The 26,408-nt window shown below is 38.9% G+C and overlaps 1 protein-coding gene across 2 annotated transcripts in view; it reads left to right on the top strand.

The window, feature by feature from the left end:
- The window catches only part of NAB1 (NGFI-A binding protein 1), a 57,595-nt gene that overhangs the window by 7,319 nt on the left and 23,868 nt on the right, over positions 1 to 26,408 (top strand). For both annotated transcript variants that reach the window (XM_042445668.1, XM_042445667.1), the window contains exons 2-4: positions 4,794 to 5,627; positions 21,804 to 21,937; positions 22,595 to 22,646. In XM_042445668.1, the coding sequence (XP_042301602.1) occupies positions 4,809 to 5,627; positions 21,804 to 21,937; positions 22,595 to 22,646 (1,005 nt within the window). In that variant the 5' untranslated portion in view covers positions 4,794 to 4,808. The remainder of the gene's footprint in view (positions 1 to 4,793; positions 5,628 to 21,803; positions 21,938 to 22,594; positions 22,647 to 26,408) is intronic.

The following is a 26,408-nucleotide window of genomic DNA, read 5'->3' as shown; positions in this document are numbered from 1 at the left end:
TGGCTGCCAGCCGAATTTCCTTCTCACACTCTTTTTGCACTTCAGGTGTCCTTTGTCTCCTCCATCTTTAGCGCTCTTATGTTTTCCTCCCATCTTTCATGAGTGGTGTTTGTTATGAGTGGAAATTCAGTAGGAGCGGGGTCAGGCTGGCATGAAATAAAACCAGAACAAAAATCTAGACTTGTTAAAGTTACTCAGAGTCACATTGGTTAGCCCATGCCTGAATATTAACATCCTGTTTGTGTCATAGGAAAATCTTATTGATTGTAGCTGAACTTCTTTCTAAATAAATAATCTCAAAATGTAGGATTTAACACTGCATCTGAATGTGTGCTTAGCCATAAGTAAATCCCACTGAGTTCATTGAGACTCCAAAAGTCAGTGTGCATAGAATTGCCATTTTAAGATGAAAGCTGGAATAGGAAGGGGACTATGATGTGTTTGAGGTATTCAGTCCTAAGTCCACAGAAGTATGAAGTACTATACATTAAATGCAGAGATACCTCTTCAAATACAGTACTATAGTTTTTAAAGTAGGTGTGGCTCTATCTTACTGAATCTTCTTTCATTTACCCAAGACACAGAACAGGTTAGTATTGGCAGAAGAATATAGATTGTCTTCAGATCTGGAAATGAGTAACCCATATAGGGCCTTCACTGACTTTTAATTTGACTTTCTGATAAATGAGACAACTGACATTATCAGTACAGACTGGTATAGTATAGGTATCAGTACAGATCATTATAGTACAGATATCAGCTGTGGTGAAAGGAATGCTGGCTAGAGGTAGAAGTTTTGAATCTTTAAAAAAAACCACTCTAAATATTTTTTGTAGGAAAAAAATCAGAAACTTTTGGAAAAATTGAAGTAGTGCAATATTTCTAAGGATTCTATGTTCTTAACCTAAACTTGCTGCACTGCCTTAACAATATAAAATGCATAATTTGTATTATAACCTAATACATAAAGTTGTACTATGTGGCATAATTATGAATTTTCCAGAGCAACATTATTTATTTATTTATTCAAATATATTTGGGCTACCTTTAAGTGGGGGGAAAAAACAACAAAACCCAAGGGAACCTATTTAAAAGACTCCTGTACATGTTTACTCAGAAGAAATAACCACAATATTCAGTGTAGGTCACTCACAGGCAAAACACATGGATTGCAATTGTGTGTGATCAGCTGTACATGAAATCAAGAATACATGCCTTCATTTTGAATAAGCAGCATTGTGAATGTGTTGTGAATCTGCCCGGTCCCAGAGAGAGCTGCAACCTTGTGGGTTGTATTCTAGCTTCCTGAGCACATATCTGTATATACTCGATTATAAGTCAACCATGTATAAGTCAAGGGCAGGTTTGGAGGCCAAAATTAGGGATTTTGATATGACCCATGGATACGTTGAGGGTAAAATTCAGGGGCATGTAACAAAGGATCTAAAGGATAAAGCAAAGTAAAATGGTACCAAAGAACTTAGAAATTCCAGCAGGAACAATTGTTTGTGTTCACATTAATGGTTGAGTGGATGAGAGAGTAGAAGTGGATCAGTGCTTCCTGAACAGATTACACTCTTGCCTTCCACCAGGAGATGGTTCCTTTTTAAAAATAAGAGTTAAAGTACAGCACTTATTGACCCATGGATAAATTGACTTTTTCGTTGTGGGGGGGGGGTCAATGTTTAGAGTAAAATTTCTAGACTTATACATGAGTATATACAGTATATCTTAGTGACTGCCTTCCAAGAAATAGGAGAAAAATAAGAGATTGGTTTAAAAACAAAAGAACTCCATGTATTTTGTTGTTAAAAAAAGTATAACTTAGCAGAGTCTTATTGTGCTTGCAGTATTTAGAACTACAGTATCAGGATATTTGGAAATCAAGATGAGCTATATAACAACACTGAAAACATTGAACTCTGCAGTATGCACAGGAATTATCTAATGCTGACAGTTGTTTTGCTTAAACATTTTCCTGCTACAGGCTTTGAGCAAGTAAAACCTTGTCTTAACAAAGCGTTCCATTCTATTCCAAAAGAACAAACCTTTCATGGGAGTGTCTTATAATGTTACTCCAAATTTTCAATTTTTTTCATTGAGCCTCAGGTTAAAATGGAATGGAAAACTGCTGTACACCAGGTTGTTTTTTTAACACCTCCCCTTCCCAGGCCTTCCCAGTTGTCATTTTGGCATTTCTCCTTCCTTGGTATATTGGGAGTTGGAACTGGTCTAAGAGAGACCCTGACAAGAATTTGGTTCCTCCAATGACTTCTGCCCCCACATGGCACCACTTGGTGTCCCTAAAGTTTCCGCTAGATGATCACTGATCATATAGCTTAATACTGGGCCTTGCTGCAGAGCGTAGAGCCTTTTATTTTTTAATCAAGTGGAGCTGGTGAATCACAGAGACAGGCTGGCAGCATCAGAAAATGGAAGTAAATGGTGGTTGAAGCTTGTTTTGAAGAAGAGAAATCTTCAGAAAGCAGGCATTTATAATTTGGGCTTTTTAGCAACTCTTTGTATATTGCAGGCAGATTTAAATTTGGAGAAAATGATGTTTGCAAAGTTCCCTTCACCAAAAACAGAAACTTTCAGAGGTTGGAAGATCCATTTTTAGACTATCACTCCCCAAATCCCATGCTATTTATACTCATAGGGGCATTTTGTGAAATGCAGTCCTAAAAGTAACTTCATGGGGAGAGAGAGGCCCTCTGTGAATTAACCAGAATTTAAAGACTCTTAAATTTTGCTGGATTGTGTCCTCCTGTCTTGATTCATGTTTGGGAGCAAATCCCATCATTTGAAATATAATCTCACAGCCCAGTGCTATTTTCTCAGCAGGACTTCCCATGAAATCACGCAGGTAGTTCTTTCAACTTGTTTACGTGAATGTCTCTGCACAGCTACACTTGCACTTACTAGAAAGTGATCCATGGTGCCCCTTAAAATGGCCCAATGTTGTTTCTTGGCTGCTTTCCTACCATACAGGCAGTAATAGGATTGCAGAAGCCATGTAATCTTCTTCCTTGCAGTGTGTAGTTTGATTGCCTTTGACTTCTTTTCTATATAAAAATCCTTGTACGCCTCAGTCCCCTGCATGTGGGATATTTCAGTAACAGGTCATATTGAATTCAGCGAAACTTAGTCCCAGATAAGCATATATAGGATTGCAGCCCTGTTCACATTCTTGAACAATTAATTTCCCATTTTCAGGTTTCTTCTGCCAAATTGGGTCTAACGATCTAGAAATGTCTTATGAGAGAATATGTCTTTATTACCAAATGAATTTTGTTGCCATTAAAATTGGAAATATTAACAGACAAGTTCCACAGAATGTAGGATTTAAATTTACCAGCTATAGCAGTGTAGCTTTTACAATTGTACAGTGAACACATCAACTATGATCTGAAAATGAGCTTCATTTAATTTGTTCTTTTTTCTTAATTTAAATTATTCATTTTATTAGCATGAATAATTATGTGGGTTTTTGTCTGTTGTTGGATGGAGTTGGAGACTGCATCTCCATTGCAGAAATAATGTAGCTTGATACCATTTTAACTGCCATGGCTCAGTGGTATGAAATTCTGGGAATTGTGGTTTATGGTGGCACCAGAGCGCTCTGACAGAGAAGGTTACATTTCTCACAAAACTGCAGTTCCCAAAATCCCATAGTATTGAGCCATGGCAGTTAAAGTTACATCAGATTGGATTATTTCTGCATTGTGGAAGCAGTCTCAGTCTCTCTTTATTTCTCTTGCTCCACCATATATATTTAGATAAAACTTGTTCAAGTGGCTTACTAATACAGCCTTGAATTAAAATTTTCATTTTACAATTTAGCTTATATTGTATACTCCACTCCTTGAAATACCTCTTAGGACTTTATCAAGTAGGCAAAAAAGACAGGAGCATAGCAGGATGATCCTGTCAATATCACACAATATTGCGAACATTATAACACGACGTTGCATGATATTGCTATTATCCTGCAATATTCCCGTGAATAAAAAGTGGTGCTAGAATTCCTCTTTATTCATGTGATAACCACAGGATAATCTCAATACCATGCAACGTCGTGCAATAATCTTTGCATTATTGCATAATATTGATGGGAGTATCTTGTTATGCTCCTGTCTTTTTTGCCTGTGTGATAAAGTCCTTAATGTGTTTGGTGGGTATCTGCAACAGGACCTTCTTTGTTTTGGCACCCTGGTTGTGGAACACCTTCCTTTGGAAAGTCAGGCTAGCTGCATCTCTCTTGCATTTCCATAGAATCAAATGTCCAAAGCACCCTGCAGAAAGAATACAGTTTGAAACTGCTTTAAATGCCCTGGCTTAATGCTAGGGAATTTAGGAACTGTAGTTTTGTTAGACATTTTGCCTTCTGTATCAGAGAGCTCTGGTGCCACCACAAATTACAATTCCTAGGATTCCCTAGTACTGAGCCACAACACTTTTTTAAACAGTCAAACCAACAGCCCAGTGGTTTTCACTGATGCGGCACAGCTGTGGGCCTTTTGTGGCACACAAATGTGCCATGGCACAGCAGTTGAAAACTGCTGCCATATGATGTTAGGCTATTTCACTTCATAGATGGGAAACTGTGATAATGACTTTTCCTAATGCCACCTAGTGAATTGATAATTTAGTAACCAGTTTTTAGCTCAGGACTCCATTTGTTGTACCAGAGGAGATCAAAACCAGAAATTGTTCATAAAGAACAATGGGTGTTAGAACACACATCTGGACCTGGAGATATATTTCATTGCTTATATGCTTTATTTTTGCAGGCTGCTCCATCCACAATGGCAACAGCATTACCCAGAACCCTTGGAGAGCTGCAACTTTATCGAATACTGCAGAAAGCCAACCTCTTATTCTACTTCGATGCCTTCATTCAGCAGGGAGGAGATGATGTCCAGCAGTTGTGTGAGGCAGGTGAAGAGGAGTTTCTTGAGATCATGGCCCTTGTTGGCATGGCTAGCAAACCGCTTCATGTCCGAAGACTGCAGAAGGCCTTGAGAGACTGGGTCACAAATCCCAGCCTTTTTAACCAGCCTCTGACATCCTTACCGGTCAGTAGCATTCCAATATACAAATTACCGGAAGGATCGCCAACTTGGCTGGGAATATCATGCAATAGTTACGAAAGGAATAGTAGCACACGGGAGCCTCACTTGAAGATTCCAAAATGTGCTGCCACAACATGTGTTCAGAGTGTGGGGGCAGGCAAGTCTGATGGAATAGGACACTTGACACTGCAGAGCAGCAGTGACCAGAGGCTATGGCAAGGGCATCATACTACAGAGAGTGAGCACAGTCTTTCCCCAGCAGATGTTGGCTCTCCAGCCTCACCAAAGGAAAACTCAGAAACCTTGGATGCTGCAGCAGCTCTTTCGGTTACTGAGTGTGTTGAGCGTATGGTTCCAACGCTCCCCAAAAGTGACTTGAATGAAGTGAAAGAACTGCTGAAAATCAATAAAAAACTGGCCAAGATGGTTGGTCACATCTTTGAGATGAGTGATGAAGATCCACACAAAGAGGAGGAGATTAGGAAGTACAGTGCAATATATGGCAGATTTGACTCCAAAAGAAAGGATGGCAAACATCTCACCCTCCATGAGGTAAAATGATATGAATAAAAATTGTTTTTCTCTGTTCATTTTCCAATCTTCTGCTCAGTATTTCCCCTCAGATATCACATATATTAGGGGAAGATTGGTACTTCTTCATTATAATACCAGGACAGTATGAATTATTGATTCAGGTAGGCCTTTTAACAAATTATTTGTACATGTGCCTTTTGAAATAACACATCATCTAACATGTCAGTCATCAGATGTCTTCTGGAGAACATCTACCTAAATCGTATGGCAGTGGAAATCCAAGTTCTGTGTAGGTCTACAACTTGACATGTAAATAATTCTTATTTTGTAGACTGAACTTTTTTTGCATTCTTGTTTTCTTTCCATACCTTTTATGATACCCAGATATCTTATTTACTGCACTGCTGAACATTTGTTTCTCTTTAGCAAAGCATTAGTAATTTGGTAAAGACAAGACTTTCAGTTCTACTCTTCAAGGGGCCATTCCCACTTACCATTTAAATGGATTGATGGTTCGCTTTTGCTTCAAATCGTTGAATCGATTCACTTGAGGCATTGTCCCTACTATGAAAGTGGATCTTTTCATTAGCCCCATGTAATTGCTTCTTTTTTGGCATGGTAGTCATCCCCATTAGTTGCACCGCTTCAAAATGCATGCCAATCATCTTTGATTCATCTGTGACGTAAGCGGCAGCTAGGGCAGCCCAGCTTGGGAACTTTGGGGGGGAGGGCAAAATTTATCAGAGCTTTGCCCTTCTCTTCCTCTGAGGCTGAGAAAGTGTGACCTGCCCAAGCTCACCCAGTGGGTTTCTGCAGCCCAGCCGGGGATGTGGACCTTGGTCTCCCAGAGTGTCCTGGACTGGGTCCCCCAAGCTGCCCAAACCTCATCCCCTCGGGCATCCCCCAGCCTCAGCCTTCCTTTCCCCCAGCTGAACCAGAGGGACAGTGACACGCCTCCTTTTCTCCTCGGCAGAAGAAAGGACCAGCTGGGAAGGGACCTGGAGGAGGAGAAGGAAGGAAGGGACCCCAGGGAGAAAGAAGGAAGGACGAGTCCCGGGGGGAGGGAGGAAGGGACCCAGGAGGGTGGGGGGACACAGCATGTTTTTCTTTAAATAGAATTAATTGATGCATCGATACAATGCCTTGCAAGTAGTTGCTATACCATTCTATCAATGCATGGATTAATTCTTTTTTTAAAAAAAAGAACCCACAGGTCACAGGTAAAAAGGCAACACTGGGAGTGTGTGACATCTCCAAAGAACTGGGGAAGGATGGTAACCACCCGTCTGCCATTAGTCCCTCCCCCTCCAGAATGATGCTAATCCCATCTGTCATTCTCACTTTCTAAACACTCTGCGGAATCTATGTTTTTCAAAAGAATCACTTTGAAACTACTCTCTGAAAAAAACTTTTTTTCTTTTTTTGCATTTGCCTCGCTTCATTGCAGTTGCAGTTGATTACACCAGGATCAGAACTGGTTTCAAATGGGAATGACGGTCATATAATTTGATCAGCAATTTGCTGTATTTCGTAGTGGGGATGAGCTCAAGTGATCTGTCCCATTGGTATAGATCAGCCTTTCCCAATGTGACCATTGGGTGTGCTGCTTGGGAATGATGATAGTTGTAATCTACCATAATGGTACTAATTTGGGGGACACAGATGTACACACATGAATAAAGACCTATAAGTGTCTTAAAATTATTCTTGCTCTTTGATCTTTCTTCCTGAGGATTATTGCATCCCCAGAGAAAGAGTGAACTGTTAAGGGATTCTGGGGTGAACATTCAGCCTGTAAATCTTCCAGTCAATTAAATGTAATATTTCTTATTCTTTAAAGCGGCTGTTTATTTTAGGATCATCTCTCTATAAAAAGGCATATGTCAGGTTTTTTTTACTTTTCAGTGCTGGCTGTCAAATGGACATTTTGATGTGTATCCTTTTACAGCCTGATGCTATAGCTGAATTTTAAAAGGAGTACAAGCAAATATTGCACCAACATATCTTCTTATCACAATTGCTACCAAATTTCTATTTCCTAACTCTGTTGAAATCCAGTGAACCCGGCTGTGTTTTGGTCTGTTGGATTGTGGTCCAGATTCTGAGCTGCAAATCCCAGCTGATACTCTTTCTTCCTGAGGAATACCTTTTCAGGCTGTTTTAAAACAGCTTGAAAAATGCATTTTGAGAGAACTTTGTAACACATAAATGTTTTTACTTTTTTTCAATGGAAAAAAAATACCACCATTGAATGATAGAGGTTCTTGGCTGGCTTCTGTTTTATCTTAAGATTGCTTCCTGTATGTGTTACTTATAACATTTGAGTTCACAAACCTGTTGTGCTGTGGATGTTTGATCAAGAAGAGTCTTGTTTTTGTAGTATCTTTTAAGATTAAACTTGTTTAGGAATATGAGTTTTCATATATTGCAGTCTTGTAAACTCTCAGATGATGAAATTGAAGAGAAGCAGTTGCATACATTGTCTTGGAAGAATCTGATGATATACCTTTAACATGGGAGTGGAGTCTGTTGAATCTGTTGGAATCTTAGTTCATGCTTTTAGATTTGGTATTCTCTTCCTTTCTTGCACCTGTCATTATCAACATACAGTGATTTGTTCAGCGCACTCATTTTGAGGTCATTGTTAGAATGGCCAGGAAGGTTAAAGTATTCATTTATAAAGTAGTTGGGATTCCAGTTATCTCTGGGCCCAAACAGACGGGCCAAAATAAAGCTCCTTTGGGTCACTTTGGAGGTATGCTGTTTAAATGACACACACATCTTAAGAGGCCAAAAGCTGCACCAAAGCTGCACTCTAGTCCTTAGGACTGGAGCATGGCTTTGGTGCGGCCTCCAGCCTCTTAGGACTCATGCATCATTTAAACAGCATATCTCCAAAGTGGCCTGAAGCAGTTTTATTTTGGCCTGTTTGTTCAGGCCCTCTGTTAACCTCTTTGGAGCAGTGGCAAATGAAGAAATCTTTATAAAGTTGCATGGGGAACAATGTCCTTAGCCATCAACAAAGGACATAAAAAGAAACTTTTTGTTTTTCCTAAGGTCTTTGTGGCTCTAGATGTCCCATAGTGGTTTGATTACTAGTAAGTCTTTTCAAGGTGGTTGGCTATCTAAAGACTATAATGGGTTTCCACCCACACTTTATTTCAAGAGGTTATAATCACTTAGTGATGGGCTATAGATCAGTTATGGCTTTCTGCAGTAGAATGATAATGTAATATCAAAACCTCATACAGTTGCCCCTCTTAACATGTGGATCTGGATCTGCAGTCCTGAATACTCACAGAGCGGCAACTTCTGTTGTTTCCAATGGAGCACACCCTTGTGGCGCGCACGTGCGTGCTCTCACTGTCACACACCCTATTAAAGCCTACTGGGCTTGGATATATGAGTGAGCCTCTGGTTTTTGGGGGGTGGGTCTAGAACAGATCCCCACGAAAATGGGGGGGGGGCATCTGTATTCTTATATTGTGCACTATTTTGGGAGACTGTTGAATAATTTAGTCTCACTTGCTACATGTATTTGTTCTGTCCATCTGAAAATAAAATCTAGCTGTTTCTTCCCATTTCTTTCCTATTTATATAAAATGGTTTATAGTTGCCCATTTACACCTAAGCACCTATTGATATCTTTAATAACCTTAAGCTCCCTTAAATATCTGGCAGAAGTATGAACACTAGTGTATGTACATTAAACTAATTTGTTGAGAGCTTTATATCTTGAATTTCAAGTGACCACATTTCCCCCAAATAAACTTAATTTTTTCAAGAGTACTCCTGGCTGCTTCTGCATTTGAATTTTCTGCACCTGCATATGCATTTTAATCACTGCCCATGTGCTATAGTGGTTTGAGTGTTGAACTACAAATCTGGAGAGCAGTGTTTGAATGCCTGCTCAGATACGGAAACCCACTGAGTGACCTTGGGCAAGTCACATGCTCTCAGCCTCAGAGGAAAGCAATGGCAAACTCCCTTTGAACAAATATTGCCAAGAAAACCCCATGATAGGGTCACCATTTGTCAGAAACAACTTGATGACACACAGCAACAGTTGAGAAGCTTCAAATAGTACCAAGCCTTTTACACTTGGAGGCAGGGGGATCCATTTGTCATGCTTAGTAAAATTCATTGGGTTTGTGCAGAGGAGGGCCTTCTTTCTCCATGGTGCCCTCTATAATGTAGCTCGGTCTCTCTGCTGAGATTAGACAAGCGTCTAATGCTGAGTATTTCTATTATGAATTAAAGACTGCTTTGTTTGCTCAGGCATTTCCTTGATTATCTTCTTGATTCCTTAAAATTGTTAGTCCCTAGATTTCAAGGATTTTTAAAAAATTATCTTTAGCAGTTGGTTTTATTTTATCAGTATTGTTTATACTGTGAACGACTGTGACATATACACATATTTAGCTGAAAAGCTGTATAAAAAGTTGTTAAATAGATAGTTAAAATGTTTAGAGGTCTCCCTCCCTGACTATTTAAAAACCTCTTTGGAGTGGTGACCAGAGTGACCAAATGTCCTCCTTTTTGAGGACATGTCCTACATTTGAGCCTTATCTCCAGGAGGAATTCCAAAATGTCCACCATGTTGATCATTACTGAAAAGCATGCATTTATATTTATAGGAGTATTTTTAGTTTTTATTTGGTTATGTCTTACATTTGTCTTGAATGCCCTATGTTTTTTGTGGTGCCCTATGCTCCTTTGCAGTTGGTACATCTGGTCACCCTGGTGGTGACTAACAGGCCATTCCCCCCATTTGTGCATGTGACAGTATTTGCAAATCTTAACCAAGAGCACCTAATGGTACAAAGCTGAGAAAAAAGTCCTGCTTAGCTCCAGAATACCCCCAGATGAATAGATCAGTGCCTTATGAATCAATTGTGCATGCTTTAAGATAGATAACAGCAGGTGAGTTCAAAATACAATAAATATAGAAGGCAGAATTAATATAGAATTCTTTTTTCTGTTATCTTTAAAAGGTTGTGGGAAACTGGGGTGGGGGGAGAACTTTGTGGCAGGAAATTCAGTCCATTAAGTAAACTGTGTAAGTTATTAGGTGTGACTCTTTGTTTTGCTTTCATAATGAAAACTTATATGATGTTTTATGGATTCTCTCCAAAATTGTGGACAAAGCTCAAACATGCTTCTGCTTTTGAATAATGTGTTGCCTGATGCAGGCCCTTTGTTCATTTTGGACTGTCTCAGTTCATTTTTTACATGACCATCCCCATACCTTTACAAAACCAATGTGAAACAGATGAGATATTTCCATCTGAAGATTTCCAGTGCTGGCCACATATAATTCAGCTGCTGTCAACAAAGGTCTACATTTTCATTGGGCAAAAAGACAATGCCCCCTAACCTCCACCAGCTGCAGGTTAGTAGAACTGTAGCACAGCACTAGGTAATATTAGGGGTAAGGGGTGACTTGTAATTTTCTACACCTAAGACATGTTCTGGAAGCCAGTGTATAGCATATCCTTCAGTGATCATCAGACATGAAAACGGCTTCTAGTCTTCCTTTCATTTTCCAGCTCTAACATCTTTCTTGTATACACATATGCTTATCTTACGCTATGGTTAACAACCATGTGCTCAAAACAGTAAATGTGGTTTCTGGGACCACATTTGGTAAACATATATTGTTGAGTTGGTAGCCTAAATGTCTGCCCATTTGACTGCTTAGAAAAATCTGTCTCGTTCTAAAAGTAGTTACGTGGGGGGAAATATGGAGTGGTTTTGAAAGAGTTGGCTGCCACGAGCCCTGTCAATTATTATAAAAATATATTCAGAGAACAATATGACACATACATACACACAAAATGTTCTGTATTTCAAATTAATAAGCCATTCAGTGTTTAGTGGCAAAAATATCATGCTAATCATGAGAGAGACAGACAGTGAAGTGGGGGTGATGTCTGCATGAACTAGTGCTATATAATGGACCTTACTAATCCATTCCCTTAGGGCAAATAACATATGAAAATAAGTAAATGGAAAGAGATCAGTCTTCTTTCATGGAGTTGTGCTTTGTTGCTTACAGTAGCAATTCATGAGCAAAAGAAATCATGCTTTTAATTTTCATCTTCATGACAATCACAACATCCATTTTAATATACTGGAGCATGGAGTGACGGTTGGATGAGAATCTGGTCAGCTGACAATTTCAACAGGTTGGAGGGTACAGGTGGTTAATGGGGGGGTATGAGTTTGCTAGTTCATCCCAAGTTTCACCATTTCCTTTGTATTTGTTTTCATTATTCCTCAAATACACAATCTGTTGTTAGGGAAAACCATGCTAAAGATTTGAATGTTTTCTCCCCATATTTATAGCTGCACATTTCTATCAAGTACAATAAGACTGAGGTGATTATTCCAAAATAACTGAGTGAGGGTTGAGACTTGGCCCTCTGGACAGTTTGGGCAATAGCTCATGGAATCCTCTACCATTGACCACACTAGCTGAGGCCTTTAAAGTCCAAAGATCAAATGTTCCCTATCAATTGAAAGTTTCCAGTGTTCAGATTAGTATTTCGCTTAAAGTTCAGTGACTGACCCAATCATTTATTGTTTTAATCTTTTTTACTGCTGCTCTATATGGTTAGGTCACTGGAACATCTGACCTAGAGTTTGCAAAAGTTGTTTCCTTGGACTACAGCTCACAGAATCCTTGCTGGTACCCATGCTGATGGCAAGATTTTTATTGTTGTCGTCCAGAAAAGTAGATTTCTATGCTCTGAATCTGTTCCAGGACTGTCACTGCTGGTGAAGTATACAGATGTTTCTTTGGGTTAGGTTTGGAGACCCTCCATAATGTTAAGTTGAAGGCTTTCACAGCCAGCATACATAGTTTTTTGTAGGTTTTTCAGGCTATGTGGCCATGTTCTAGAAGAGTTTTTCCTAATGTTTCTCTGAAGATGCCAGCCACATACGCTGGTAAAACGTCAGTAAAAAAACCTCTTCTAGAACACAGCCACAAAGCCCGAATTCCCCCCCCCCAAAAAAAACCCCTATCCTCCATAATGCTTTGGATTTCAAGGGTGATTTTCCATTTCTGTTTTCCAAGAATTTCCAAGAGTTCAGATAATGATTTGAAGCTGGTACTTAAAAACCATTCTTCCTTCAGGAAATGCCTTAATTGTATTTGTACTTGTGTGAAATGGGGTTGTATGTTTACAATGGACACCCTGTGAGAATGTCCACAACACCACACTTACAAGAAGTATGTTCTTTCTCTGCATGCACTTTTCAACATTTACACACACACACACACACACACACAGAACAACTGGGTGTGTTATATTGTTAGATCATTCCTGTAGCCATCTAAATGTACGGACATTTAGCCATGCTGCCAAAAAATAAAAGCAAAGACATTTGCAGGATATGTATTTTATGCATTGGTTTTCTTTGGTGTGCCTCTGTGTAGAATCAGCTTGACCATCAGTAACACACAAATGTATTTCTTATCCCAGCTTATCTGAAAATCCTTGTAAAGATACAAGGGGTCAATTTCTGTGTTTCACAGAGGCTTATTTAGAATTGAGCTGCAGATACCATCTCCTTATTACTTGGTAGCAGGAAATACTCTCTTGCCCTAATGTGGAACTCATTTTTTCTTTGATCCACATTCTTTTATAAGCTATTGTTGTTAACATTTTCAGATTTTAAAAAAAATATTTCTTCACCAGCACAGCCATGAGATGCATGTTTTCATTGTTGAAAAATCAGTGAAATCTACTTAGCTATGAAAGTTAATCTAATTTGTTTGTTACATGATTAGATTATCTGTGTGCCCATGCCATTGTATGTCTGCATACTGGGTGCCATCTGATCTCCATCCCAACTCTGTTTTTTTAGAGGCACAAATTAACCAACAGAAGTTACATGTTTTTAAAAATCCAGTCAGTGGCTCTTCCTGGAATAATCAGGAAAATTAGCTGCATACATTTCTCTGGTCTTAAGATCTAATGTAAATTAGGGTTAGCATATTTTAAAAAACAAAAAAGAGGGACACATTTACTGACTGATAGTTGTGATGACACTCACTTGAAACACCTCTACTATACATACTCTCAGATGCAGAAAAGCCCATGATAGCTTCCTCTTAGAGTCGCTATAAATCAGAAATGACTTGAAGGTACACAACAACAATAAACTACATCAAATGTGATCATTGGTACTAGAAATATTCCCAGGCTTCACTATACAGTGGGCTCTTGGTATGGGGTTTGGTTCCAGGCCTCCCCATGAATACCAAAATCTGTGGGTACTCAAGTCCCATTAAATACAATGGCATAGTAAATTGGTGTCCCTGATATAAAATGCTAAGATCAAGAGTTTTTTTGAATTTTTAAAAATATTTTCAAGGCATGGATAAAGAATCTGTGGATATGAAAAGCTAGCTGTATTTAAATGAGAACCATTTTACTTTCCTTTCCACTATCACTGCTTCTTCTGACAGCTATATCAACTGCTCCACAAAGACATCCTAGGTCACCCCATTCAGCTGATTCATCTGCTTAAGTCTTTTTCTTTTCTGCCCCACCCCTGAATACCTCTCTCTCTCTCTCTCTCTCTCATTTTCTTTTTCTTTTTCTGTTTCTTTCTCTGAGCACTAGGCTGACTTCCATCTCTTCTAGCAGAGAGCTCAATGGAGCTGACATGAGGTGTCACTGCTGGAGACAAAGCAATAACAGACATTTTAAAATTCCCAGACCTTTAAAAAATCCACATGGATAGAAATTTTAGAGGGCAAGTCCAGGAAAGGAAATTGAATGGTAACCCTGATGTAAATCATACTTTAAATAGTCCAGATTGCATTTTAGACATATATTTGAATATAGTGGCTCATAAGAGATTGTCACATCTGTGGTCTGGGTGCATTTTCATTTTATTGTAGTGTTAATTTTTTTGATATGCACTGTTTAAAATGTATGTCATGGATAACTGTGAGATATAAAGCACAACAAATGGAAGTACATATCAAAATCTCCCAGACTTTATTTATTTGGTTTTTTTGGCTTTTTATATAGATTGGTATTCTGTTAAGAGGTGGTGTCTGAAAATGGAACGTGTACCTGTGCATGCCAGAATAACATTATGTAAAACCAACAGTAATTCTGTCTGAATTTGTACAAAAGCTGACTAGATATTATTAATATTCAGGATTATGAGTACCCAGATGGAAAGGGGATGTGTGATTGGCTCAAGCAAGGAATGAAAAGAATATAAAAGCATTTAGAGACCATTCCATTTCTATTATTACATGTTAACTTTGACAGCTCATTATGGTGGGGGCCATGCATTCTTTGTACATAAAAATAAATTAATCTTGTACCAAGAAAGCCTGAATTCTGTGGGGTGCATAAATTATACATCTTAAGAAGATGGATTAATTGTTTACATAACCCTATACTGTTAACTGTGGGGGAACAGTGGGAAACTATAGACTGCAGAAGGACTCACACTTAATTTAGCTTTCCTTCTCATTTCTAAGACTAAGGGTGTCTAGTGTGAGAGCTTACATGATTCAGTGGATAAAGTGTGATATGGCCAAGATGCATAGTGAATGGCTTTGAGCAAGTAACATTCTCAAATTGAATCTCACAGAATAGGCGCAAGGATTGAGTGGAGTAATTTGGTATGCTTTCCTGAGTTCTTTGGAGGGAGGATGGGACACAGGTGTGATAGATATCACTCTCTGTACTTGCACACTGCTATCATTTGTTATTGTTGTGTGCCTTCACATAGGTTTTGATTTAGGGCAACCTTAAGGCAAACCTATAATGGGATATTCTTGGCAAAATTTATTCAGAGGAGGTTTGCTATTGCCTGAACATACCAGATAACTGGTAACCATTTGCTGTAACTTGAAGCATGCCCATTTGGAAGTAAACTCCATTTATTGAAATACCAAGTAAGTTTGTATAGGATTACAGCCAGTAAAGCATATGCTAAAATGTGATCAAATTAGGTGGGCAAGAGTTTTACTGTGTTCTTTTTATATGAAATCCATTCATTTGGAAGATCTTGGCCCTTAAGCAATTTAAAGGGGCATTTGAATTTCCCAGCTTTTTTAATACTTACTAAATTCCCCCAGATCCATCTGTCCTATTTTAGAATGACTAACTAATGTAAAATGAATGTGAACAAATTCCAGCGTAAGCCAATGCAACAACCTCTTTTAGTTCATTTTGCAATGTGAAGATCCATTCTGATTAGAACTCATTAGTTGATATCTTTGTAGTTACCGAGATCAGTCCAAAGCTATTAATCTGTAGTTCCCTGGTGCAGCTTGTTGAAGCTTGTATATACAGGAAAGAGTATTGAGTTTGGCCTTGGCCAAGGTAATTTTATGTCCCCTACCTTTGTTTTAAGCTGTTCTGAGATAGGTGAGTGACACTGCTGGGCTTAGGAGGTTGTAAGGACTCTGGCTCCACATTTCTACTGCAGTGCTAAAAGCCATGAATTGTAAAATGGGGTGAATATTTTTGTTGGACCATGGCAACACAGACACACACTCTAGGATTTTATGCATCTATCCTTCACATAGGCTGATGTGTCAATACTGTAACCCCAGAGTATGAAATGTGCATTGATTCAATAGTTTGTCCACTGATTCTAAGTCTGTTTCCCCAAAAAAGTCATTGTTAGGTTGTTTAAAGGAGTTACAGCTTTTGGCTTCCATGGTTTAATCTGCACCGCAGAAATAATGTAGTTTGACACTCTTTAACTGCCATGGCTCAATGCTATGGAATTCTGGGATTTGTAGTTTTGTGAGGTATTTAGCCTTCCCTGTCAGAAATCTCTGGTGCCACAACAAACTACAAAGCCCAGGATCCCATAAGATGGAGCCATGGCAGTTAAAGCAGTGTCAGACTGCATTAATTCTGCAGTGCAGATTAGACCCATGTTAGTAAAACAGTGAATGTGCTGCAAGATTTACTCTGGATGTAAAGGGGACTATCCAAGGTGCTGAAAAATATTCTTAAAATAGGCCCAACACCTTGGATAGTATCTTCAAGCTTATACTAAAATGCAGAATGGATTCTCCTCTGATGTGTAAGCCACTGATTTAAAAGTATTGTATTGTGAGCCTCCATTTGGAAAAGAGGAAAACCATATTACAGGTGAATAGGCTCTATCAGGGAAACCATGGTCCTAAGTTTGCAAGACGTGAGCAGGACTGTTCATAACTTCGACTTGGAAGTCTTTCATTCATATGCCTACTATTGAAGTCGACTAGATAGCAATTAACAACAACAAATCCTGTCCATCAACAATATTTTAATTGCCCATTCATTCTTATAAGTGACAGCTTATGACACTATTGTTTGCATGTCATGGTTAACAGTGGGAAATGAGAAATGTCTCTGCAAAACTGTGAGCAGTCTTATTGAAATTGCTTGGTTCTTTTGCCTGAGAAGGTACACCTGGCAAAATTTGGTGGGAAACTCAAGATGTGCCAAATTTCCCTGGGAAATTCAATCTCTGGCGCCTGTTATCAAGAGCCATATTGTCGCTGATACTGGAGTTAATATACAGCCATAATGCTTAATACCCTTATCCTCTGCAAATATGTCTACGTTAGAGGTCATCACAACATTTTACAGCAGCTGATTCTTCAGTTTGCAGTGAGAAGAACTTCTTTTTCTTTTTCCCGAATCTCCCACTGTTCAGCTGCATTGGATGATCCTGGGTTCTGGTATTATGAGAAAAAGAGAAAATACTCTTCCTATTCACTTTTTCCATACCATGTGTATATTTATATACATCAGTAATATCTCCTTTACTCATATTTTTTCTAAGAAAAACCGCCTCCTGAGATTTTTGATGAATAACCTTTACTGACCCATCTCTTTCTATGCATGGGGGTTGATAACATCTGACATATGTGTAGCAAGCATGTTGTGATTCAGAATTGGCATGTTAGGCATAGATCATAAACCACTGAAGGGAGAAAACAACTATTAGTTGGGCTGTCTTTCTTCCACAAGCAAGGTGATAGATTGGGAAAGTTTTTCTTTTCTTTTCTTTTAAAAAGAGATGTGTCTAAAATCTCCTGTGAACTGGAATGGCTTCAGTGTTGGACTCCTCTATGGATCATTCACTGGATGACACTGGAGAAGTCAGACACTTTTAGCCTCAGAGGAAGACCGTGGCAAACCCCCCTCTGAAGAAATCTTGCCAAAAAAACCCCATGATGGCCTTATGTTTGCCATAAGCTGGACATAACTTGAAGGCACACAACACACACAGACACACAGACACGTTCTTATTATGTATATTGGCACCAAAGAAAGACTATATTTGGCATTTATCACATTATATGCATGTTTATTCAAAGAACCATGAGAGGCAGGAGCAAACACAGTGGCATTATTTTATGAACTCTGTGTATTGTGTGAGAGCTGCTATGAATAAAACACACACATACATTACCGAGTTGACCCTAGTTTCTGGTCCCTGATTTGCTTTCTAAGTTTGTCTTTTGTGTCATGAGTTGTCTTTGAAGTATGAGAAAAAACAAGAATGCAGAAGACACAGGCCATAGTATAGAAAATAGAGGAAAGCATTTTCTGCATGAAAAATGTGTCTATGCAGAAATATTTTCTGTGCAGAAAAGGCTTCTGCACACGAGGTGTTGTGATTAGCGACTTGTTTGTGGAAAATTTGGATGGGCTGAATTGCAGAGAAACAAAGCATATTCTGCCCAGGAAATGGCATTTTTGCTACAGAAAATAGTATTTCCCACACAAAACAACCATGTGCATTTTTTTTTCCAGAAAAACTCATGAATTGTGTCTAGGTTTCAAAAACTCGGTGGTTTTCAAAGACAATCTCACAGCAGGAAGAAAAGTAGTAAAATTATCTGTTGTTTCCTTCAGGAAGAAGATTAATTTAAAAATTTACATTCGTATTAAACACTGTTGCCTGCTCACTCAGTATCTATTGTTCTGTCTTTCAGTGCAATATATGGATTTAACCCAACTCTTGCTCTTTAACTGACTTTTCTTTGGTGGAATTCTTCAAATGTTAATCTTGGGAATGCATTAGGGGTCTTGCACTGGAGTAACAGTACTAAAGTAAAAACATTATGAACTGCTGACACTGAGCACCCAAAATACAAAAGTAAAATAAAATAAAATATTTTGTTTCCTGGAGAAAAAGCAAGTTTTAATGTTGCCAAGTACAAAACCCCAGGAAACTCTTGTCTGTAATTTGAAAGGGTTAATCCACAAGATATATCATTTTCCCACATTTTTTGCAGATGTATAAAAAAACAAAATGTTATAGCCATTTTGGTTTCCCAGTTTATACCAATGGGAGGACTGGCTATACGTATTTCAAAATCTTGATTCACATTCAGGGTTCAGGTTGGACTGAATGAGGTCTAGAATAATTTGATGACAGGACTGGAATCTAAGGTCCAAAAACACTGCAGAAATAACCCACTTTATGACCACTTTAACTGTCAGCTCAGTGCTAGGGAATCCTAAGAATTCTAGTTTATTGTGGCACCAGAGCTCCCTGATGGAGAAGGCTAAATGCCTCGCAAAACTACAGTTCCCAGAATTCCCTGGCATTGAGCCAGGACAGTTAAAGTGATCTCAAACTGGATTATTTCTGCATTTTGGACCTCAGTCATTGATCTGGGCTCTGAACCAAATCTGGAGGCCTTTGCACAGATCATGCTAGTAGATAAATAAAGGATAATAATAATAATAATAATAATAATAATAATAATAATAATAATAATAGATGCCTTAGGTGGTACAGTAGGTAATGGGCTCCTCCCAGAGCATGGGTTATTCTTTCCTTCTTTTCTTTCTTTATTTTTAACTCACAGCATCCTCCACCTAACATGACCACTGGCTAGGGCTTTGGGAAGATGTAGTCCAAAAAGTAATTTTTTTCCAAATTCTGGTTCCTTCACCATCTCAGTCATGGTTTTGCTCCTTGGTTGGAGTTTTTTGAGACTCTTGTAAAAAGCAAAGTAGAACATGAGAACTGTGAACTCTTTCAGCACTTTGGTAACGTGCGTATTTATTCAGTTTAATGGCAAGCCAGTTAATAAAATAGTTTGCTTCTGCCTAAGAATTATTTTTGTGTGTGTGTGTGTGCTAACTTGATTTAAACGTGATTTAAATCTTGGTACATGTTCCAGAATTTCTCTAGAGAAAAATTAAGTGTGCATATCTAAGATTTTAAATTCTTATAGGTATTTAAAAATCTCAGATGGCTTTGGAATGAGGATCTTTACATAACTGTAATGTACTGTGGTAGGGGCAAACAGTTTGTCACCACCGCCAGATGTTGTTGGACTGCCACTCAAACATCACTTACTATTGGCTGTGTTGATTAGGGCTGATGGAATTTTTAGTCCAACAACTTCAGGAGGACCACATATTGGCCATGCCTGCATTATGGGATAGATATAATGGCAATTTGGAGAAATACTTGCAAATTTCTATATGCTAGGGATGGGCAACATGAGGCCCTCCAGATGCTGGGTTGCAGTTCCTATCAGCTATTACTCTTGACCAAAGTGATTGTGGCTGGTGGGAATTGTGTTCAACACCCAGAGGGCCATATAGAATAATAAATCATAGCGTTGGAAGAGACCTAAAGGGCCATCCAGTGGAAACCCCTGCCATGCTGGAATACACAATCAAAGCATCCTGGACAGATGGCCATCCAGCCTCTGTTTAAAAATGTCCAAAGATGGAGACTCCACCACTCTCTGAGGGAGTGTTCCACTGTTCAACAGCTCTTACTGTCAGGGCATTCCTCCTAATGTTGAGATAGAATCTCTTTTCCTCTAGTTTGAATCCATCACTCTGGGTCTGATTCACTGAGTTGCAGAAAAGAAACTTGCTCTATCTTTGTTATGCCACCCTTTCAAATAGTTAAACAAGGCTATTATATCAACTTTTAACCTCCTTTTCCCCAGGCTAAACATAGCCATCTCCCTCAGCCTCTCCTCATACAGCATGATTTCCAGACCTTTCACCACTTTTGTTGCCTCCTCTGAACACGCTCCAGCTTCTCACCATCCTTCTTGAATTGTAGTGTCTAGAACTGGGCACAGCATTCCAGGTGAGATTTGACCAAAGCAGAATAGAGTGGTAGAGTGCGCCCTCCCCTTATGCGGAGATCTCTCCGCATAAGGGGAATTCCGCGCATTCTGGAGCCCCATTGGAAGTAATGGGGCTCACGCCCGCGGTGATACAGCAGTACAGCAGCGGACGCATGCCATGGGCACACACCCCATTACTTCTTACAAGGCACACATCAGGCTCTTCCGCCGCAGCTTTCAGTGTATGTTGAAAGCCGCGTATGGCATGCCTGTGTAAACTGCAGGCATGCTGTACTATTACCTCTCTCAGTCTAGTCACTATAAATTATTGATGTAGCCTAGAATCACATTGGCTTTTTTAACTGATGCATTACACTGTTGACTCATATTTAGCTTGTGGTTTACAGGGAATCCTTGATCCCTTTCACATGTACTGTTGTCAAGCCAGGTGTCCCCCAACTTATATTTGTGCAGTTCATTTTTTTTTCTGCCCAAGTGCCCTGTTGAAATTCATTTTGTTAGTTTTGGTCTGGCTTTCTAATCTGTTAAGGTCATTTTGAATTCTGATCCTGTTCTCTGGGGCATTAGTAACCCCTCCTAATTTGGTGTCATCTGCAAATTTGATAAGTATGCCCTTTATTCCTTCATCCAAGTCATTGATAAAGATGACTATTCAGCAATGGGCCCAAGAAAGAACCCTGTGGTACCCCACTTCTCACTTCTCTCAAGGATGATTTGTTTTTGAGAAACCCATGTTGACGTTTTGTAATTATGGCATTCCTTTCTAAATGCTTTTAGAAGACCGTCTGTTTAATGATCTGCTTAGAATCTTTCCTGGTATTGATGTTATGCTAACTGGTGCTAATTGTTTGGGTCTTCTTTTTCCCCTTTCATTTTTGAAAATTGGGACATTTTCCCTTCACCATTCTGCTGGGATGTCTCCTGTTCTCCAGAAATTCTCAAAGATAATTGACAGTGTTCCCCAGCCCTGCAGTATGCATGCCTAAGGTTGTTATTTAGCGCAACATATTCTTACTGTGATGTATTCCTCATTGACATAGCTAAGCCACTGAAACTTTCCTTGTTCTGTTCTCTAGCTCACAGTTAATGAAGCAGCTGCACAGTTGTGTGTAAAGGATAATGCATTGTTGACTCGGAGGGATGAGCTCTTTGCACTGGCACGGCAAATCTCTCGAGAAGTTACATACAAGTACACTTACCGGACCACCAAGTAAGCTGCATATTTGTTTATGTTTTTTTAAGCGACCAATTTGTTTTAATGGGGCTTATTGTTAGAAATCTGTTCCATGCAGTTCAGGCTTGATTCATACACATGACTAACTGTAGGTGTGGTGGAAAAACATGAAAGTTTATGCCTTTCCCATGACACCTCTTGTTGTTATACCTGTGACACAGTCATGCATAGGCATGTGCCTCACAAACCAGCTGTGTGGTTTGTCTGTGCATACAGCTACATCGTATGTTATGTGGAAATGTGTTGGGAACATGGGAGTATTCATGTTCTCCCCCCCCTCCCCTTCCCTGGTATGTTTTCATATATAGCTTCCCTTCAAAAGACCAGTTCTAAGAGAAATTAATACTTTCTTCCGTGTGTATCATGCTCTGTACAGGGAGGTTTTTATATGGTGGAACAATCAAACATGCAAAAGGTTGTCACCTAACCTCAATCTCAAAATGATGAGATTGTAGCCCCATGCTTCTGCTGATCATGCAGTTCAGGTTCAAGAAAATCTTTTGGGAAACTATCCTAACATTTGGTTCAATGTGTCTATCTTTCATGGGAATGGATTTTTCCAAACAGATATGTTCCCCAACCCCTGAAGATAGTGTACACTATCTAGTGTAAAAATGTGTTTTCATTTCTTAGGTCTAAATGTGGAGAAAGAGATGAGCTGTCACCAAAGAGAATTAAGATAGAGGTACTGTACTTTAAATTGTTCTGTATGGTTATAATTGCCAAAATTGACATGCATAAACAAACGAAAATTATTAACACATTATTTGGAAAAGGGATATGTATTGCCCAGTTCCCTACCTTAAAACCCATTAAATTAGAATGAATTTTGAATTAAAAGTGATCAAACTTAGCTAAGGCTCTGTAGAAGGCAGTTAGATATGAGGAACCTTGAAAGAAGAAAAATGTGAGCCAAGTTGGATATTTACAAGAAAACAAGACCTAGAATCTGGATGAAACAGATAACATATGTTTACAGAACACACATGTTCACATACAAGCACACACACACACAGAGAGAGAGTCACAAACATCACAGACTATATAACAATTATCCATTTGTTTTATAATTTACCAATTTTTTCCCCATACTGTTCACGTACTGGCACATAGATATGGGTCTTCAGTTTTCATTTAGCAACAACAACAGTTACATTTATACAGCTCACATTTTTATTGTGATGAATGAAAAAAATGAGATTATGGGATTCCTTCTGCCCAAAAGGATTGCTAGACTGTAGTTACTATCAAGAAAAGGAAACATTTTTCCTAACTTTGTTTTATTACCAATATTATATCCAAAGAATATTTCAATGTGAGAAAGGCAGAATATAAATTAACTAAATAAATGAAATAATTTTGCTAGGAATAACATTGACTTGATCAGTGTTAAATCTGTTACTTTTATATCATAAAAATCCTATGCACCTTCTGTTTTGGTAATGGAAATTAGTGCCTTACTGCTTCAGCCTGATTCAACACAGTTTCCTGAGTTTTCATCCAGCTTTTGTAAGTTATTATCCTTGGTAGATTTGTTGGAGGAGTTAGACTGAGCTATAATATTCTACATGGCAATATTGGATGTGTTTGCACTAAACCAAATTGTGCATGAGTGGCATGTGGGTACACAGAGCCCATTTCTCATACATTGTTCCTTCCTTTGTGCCAGCAAAGAAGTTAACAAGGAAGCTACAATGATCTATAGCTTCCTATTACAGGCACATTGGGAATTATGCTGATTTCTTCTCAACAAGCCAGGAACTGTAAACCAATTTTAATGCATGGTTCATTAAGCCAGACATTTTTGTCTTGGCATTATGTATATGTGCAACATTAAGCTAAATTAAATTAATTAAATGATGGTTTGAATGGGGACTTGTTCTATAATCATGTGACCTAGACATATGTGGTTTTGGTTTGTTTATGTGGATGAAACAGTTTTGTTTTGTTTTGCTTTTTCTCAGAGCACTTGCTTTTCAGGTCTTTCTAATTGTAGAAAACAACTCATAAAAATATGTGTTGCCAGTTTTGGGGAGGGAGATACATGTCTGCCTAATGGACTTTGTTCCCAACAATGTCCTCATCCTCAGAACAAGGTCCTCATCTTCTCTATAAAAATAATGACTTAAGAAATTGCAAACTCAAGAAGATTCCTTCAGTTTTTTTCTCTCTGGGTATATTGTCTAAGTAGAAGTTTTAATTTAAGAATTTTAATTAGAAATATATGAGTTAAAGTATCCCTGCCAGATGTTTTAAATTTATTGATATTTTTGAAGGAAAGAGAGACCATGACCTCTCTGAGCAATTGATTCTGTTGTGGAGCTGCTTTTTCAGCTAGGGTTCATGTGGGTACATCTGATTTTTTATCTAGATAAAGTGAGACTTCTCAACTTCCCCAGCTCTTTGAATAGCAGAATTCATGCTATATAATCTGTCTTCAAAATCTCTCTCTCAGAAAGTGTTTGTAATGTTGTTGGAATGGCTGTTCTCCAAAACTGCACATCAAAGGTTCTGCTTGGGTTCATAGAATACATTGCTTATTATTTAGCATGCTGTCTATGACTGGGAAAGATTTCCTAATATTTTACCCAAATCTGTATCCCTAGAGTTGTCAGATCCTTCCCGTTTTATCCTTTCTTTAACATACTGGGAAAATGACTCATGGGCCTGAAGAGAAAATTTCCTCAGTCCATTATAAGCACTGAGCAAGGAACCCAAGTCAGTGGATTGTCGAGGGGCTTGAGTGTGAATTATCTTAGTTTCAAGGAATGCTTAAATTAATCCTCTTCCCCAGGGCTACAGAGAGGAACTAACTGTATTGTTAATCAGTTGCCTTTGAGAGAGGGAGTGGGAGGAAGGGAAAAAAGGAGTCAGCGACATGTACGAAACTTAGAATGAAACCATGTTTATTTTGTAATGGGATATTCAAAAATTTCAAATAAGATTTTAGGAAGTAGCTTTCTAGAAATAAGGAGGGGGACTAGTAAAATAGTATACAGGTAGACCTCTTGGGGTTGTCAGATTCCAGTCCCTCATATCTGAACATCTAATTTGCATATTATGCAAATATGCATATTATTAATTTGCATTCTGATTATATAAATTCATCCCATTAATCATTGCACTTTTTCTATATCTATTTCTATGTTTCAATCTCCGTATGAGTACCAAGCCAAAAACTAGATGGTGGGAAGAAAGAAAGGCTCCCAAAGCCCTGGAGAGTAAAAAAGCTGTTTGGAAGTGAGGTTTCACCGTTGGCAGCTCAGGCTGCCAACACAATTGCCATAGAACACAAGGCCATCTCTGTCTGCCTTCTTTACTTTCCCACTTTCTGGGCCAGTCATAGGAAGTGGGGAGGAAATGGAAAGATAAGTGGCAATGCCACACCTGTGCAAAAGTAACCGGAGTCTGCAGGGCAGGATGAGGTCCCTGCCAATGCCGGTCTTCTTGCATGGTTTCCTGCTTCATCGCCACTGCCCCTAACAGCAAAGCTTCTTTTAATGTTTTGTCAGTCCCTGCTTTTCCTTCCTGTCCTCTGTCTCACTTGATTATTTTGTTTTGTTTTTTAGCAACATAAACATTGGGAAGATGGCAAAGGAAGGAATGGAGAAACATATTTTTTGTGTCGTGTTGCAGCAGCATGTCTGCAGTAATCAATGCATAAAGCTTGACCTTGGAAAGAGCAGGATTCTGCCATAGCCATGTGTCCTGCCTACAATACCTGCCTCCAGAACCCTTTACTGAGCCTGCATGAACAACAAACTGGAGGGTGGGGGAGAGACAGCAGATCAGCTCCCCTCAGCTGCCTAGACTACACATAAGGCTTGCAGATTCTTGTAAGCTTTGGGAATTTCAACAAGGGATAAAAGGATGCATTTATTCCATAGTTCTGTTCCTTTCCTTGGTCAAAATCTTTGTGTGTAGAGGAGGGGCGAGAGAAAGAGAGAGAGAGAATATGAATGAATGAATGAATGTGCTTGGTTGTTTTACCTGATGGCATACAGAAGAAAAAAGATATATAGTTGTTTTTTGAAAAGACAAAGGGGTTTTATGGTTAGCCTCTATGGCATTTGGATGTTTCATGCTAGGAATACAACTTTTTTCCTTCTTTGCTTGATATCTAAAAATCTCACCTCTGCCCTGGATAAATGCAGAGAGAAGAGTAGAAAGAGTGGGGTATTTACAAAACACCCACTGCCACAGCAGCTCTCTACCCTTCCACCATGTCAGTGGGTGTAAAACACCCACTTTGTGATCTTTTGAGACTTTTAATACCTTTTTTCCCCTACAGGTAAAAATGATTGCTTTAGGCATAATGTGAAATAATTTTTCAGTATACTAGGAATCTCTTACTCCCTCTCTCATGTGTCAAGGCCAAGGTGCCTTGGCAAACCTCAAGACCACCTTTTTCAAGTTAGCCAGGGTTGTAAATCTTGCCTCTGCAGGA

Source organism: Sceloporus undulatus, chromosome 1 (assembly GCF_019175285.1).
Source record: "Sceloporus undulatus isolate JIND9_A2432 ecotype Alabama chromosome 1, SceUnd_v1.1, whole genome shotgun sequence".
NCBI lineage: Eukaryota > Metazoa > Chordata > Lepidosauria > Squamata > Phrynosomatidae > Sceloporus > Sceloporus undulatus.
This window is presented reverse-complemented; position numbering and strand designations above follow the sequence as displayed.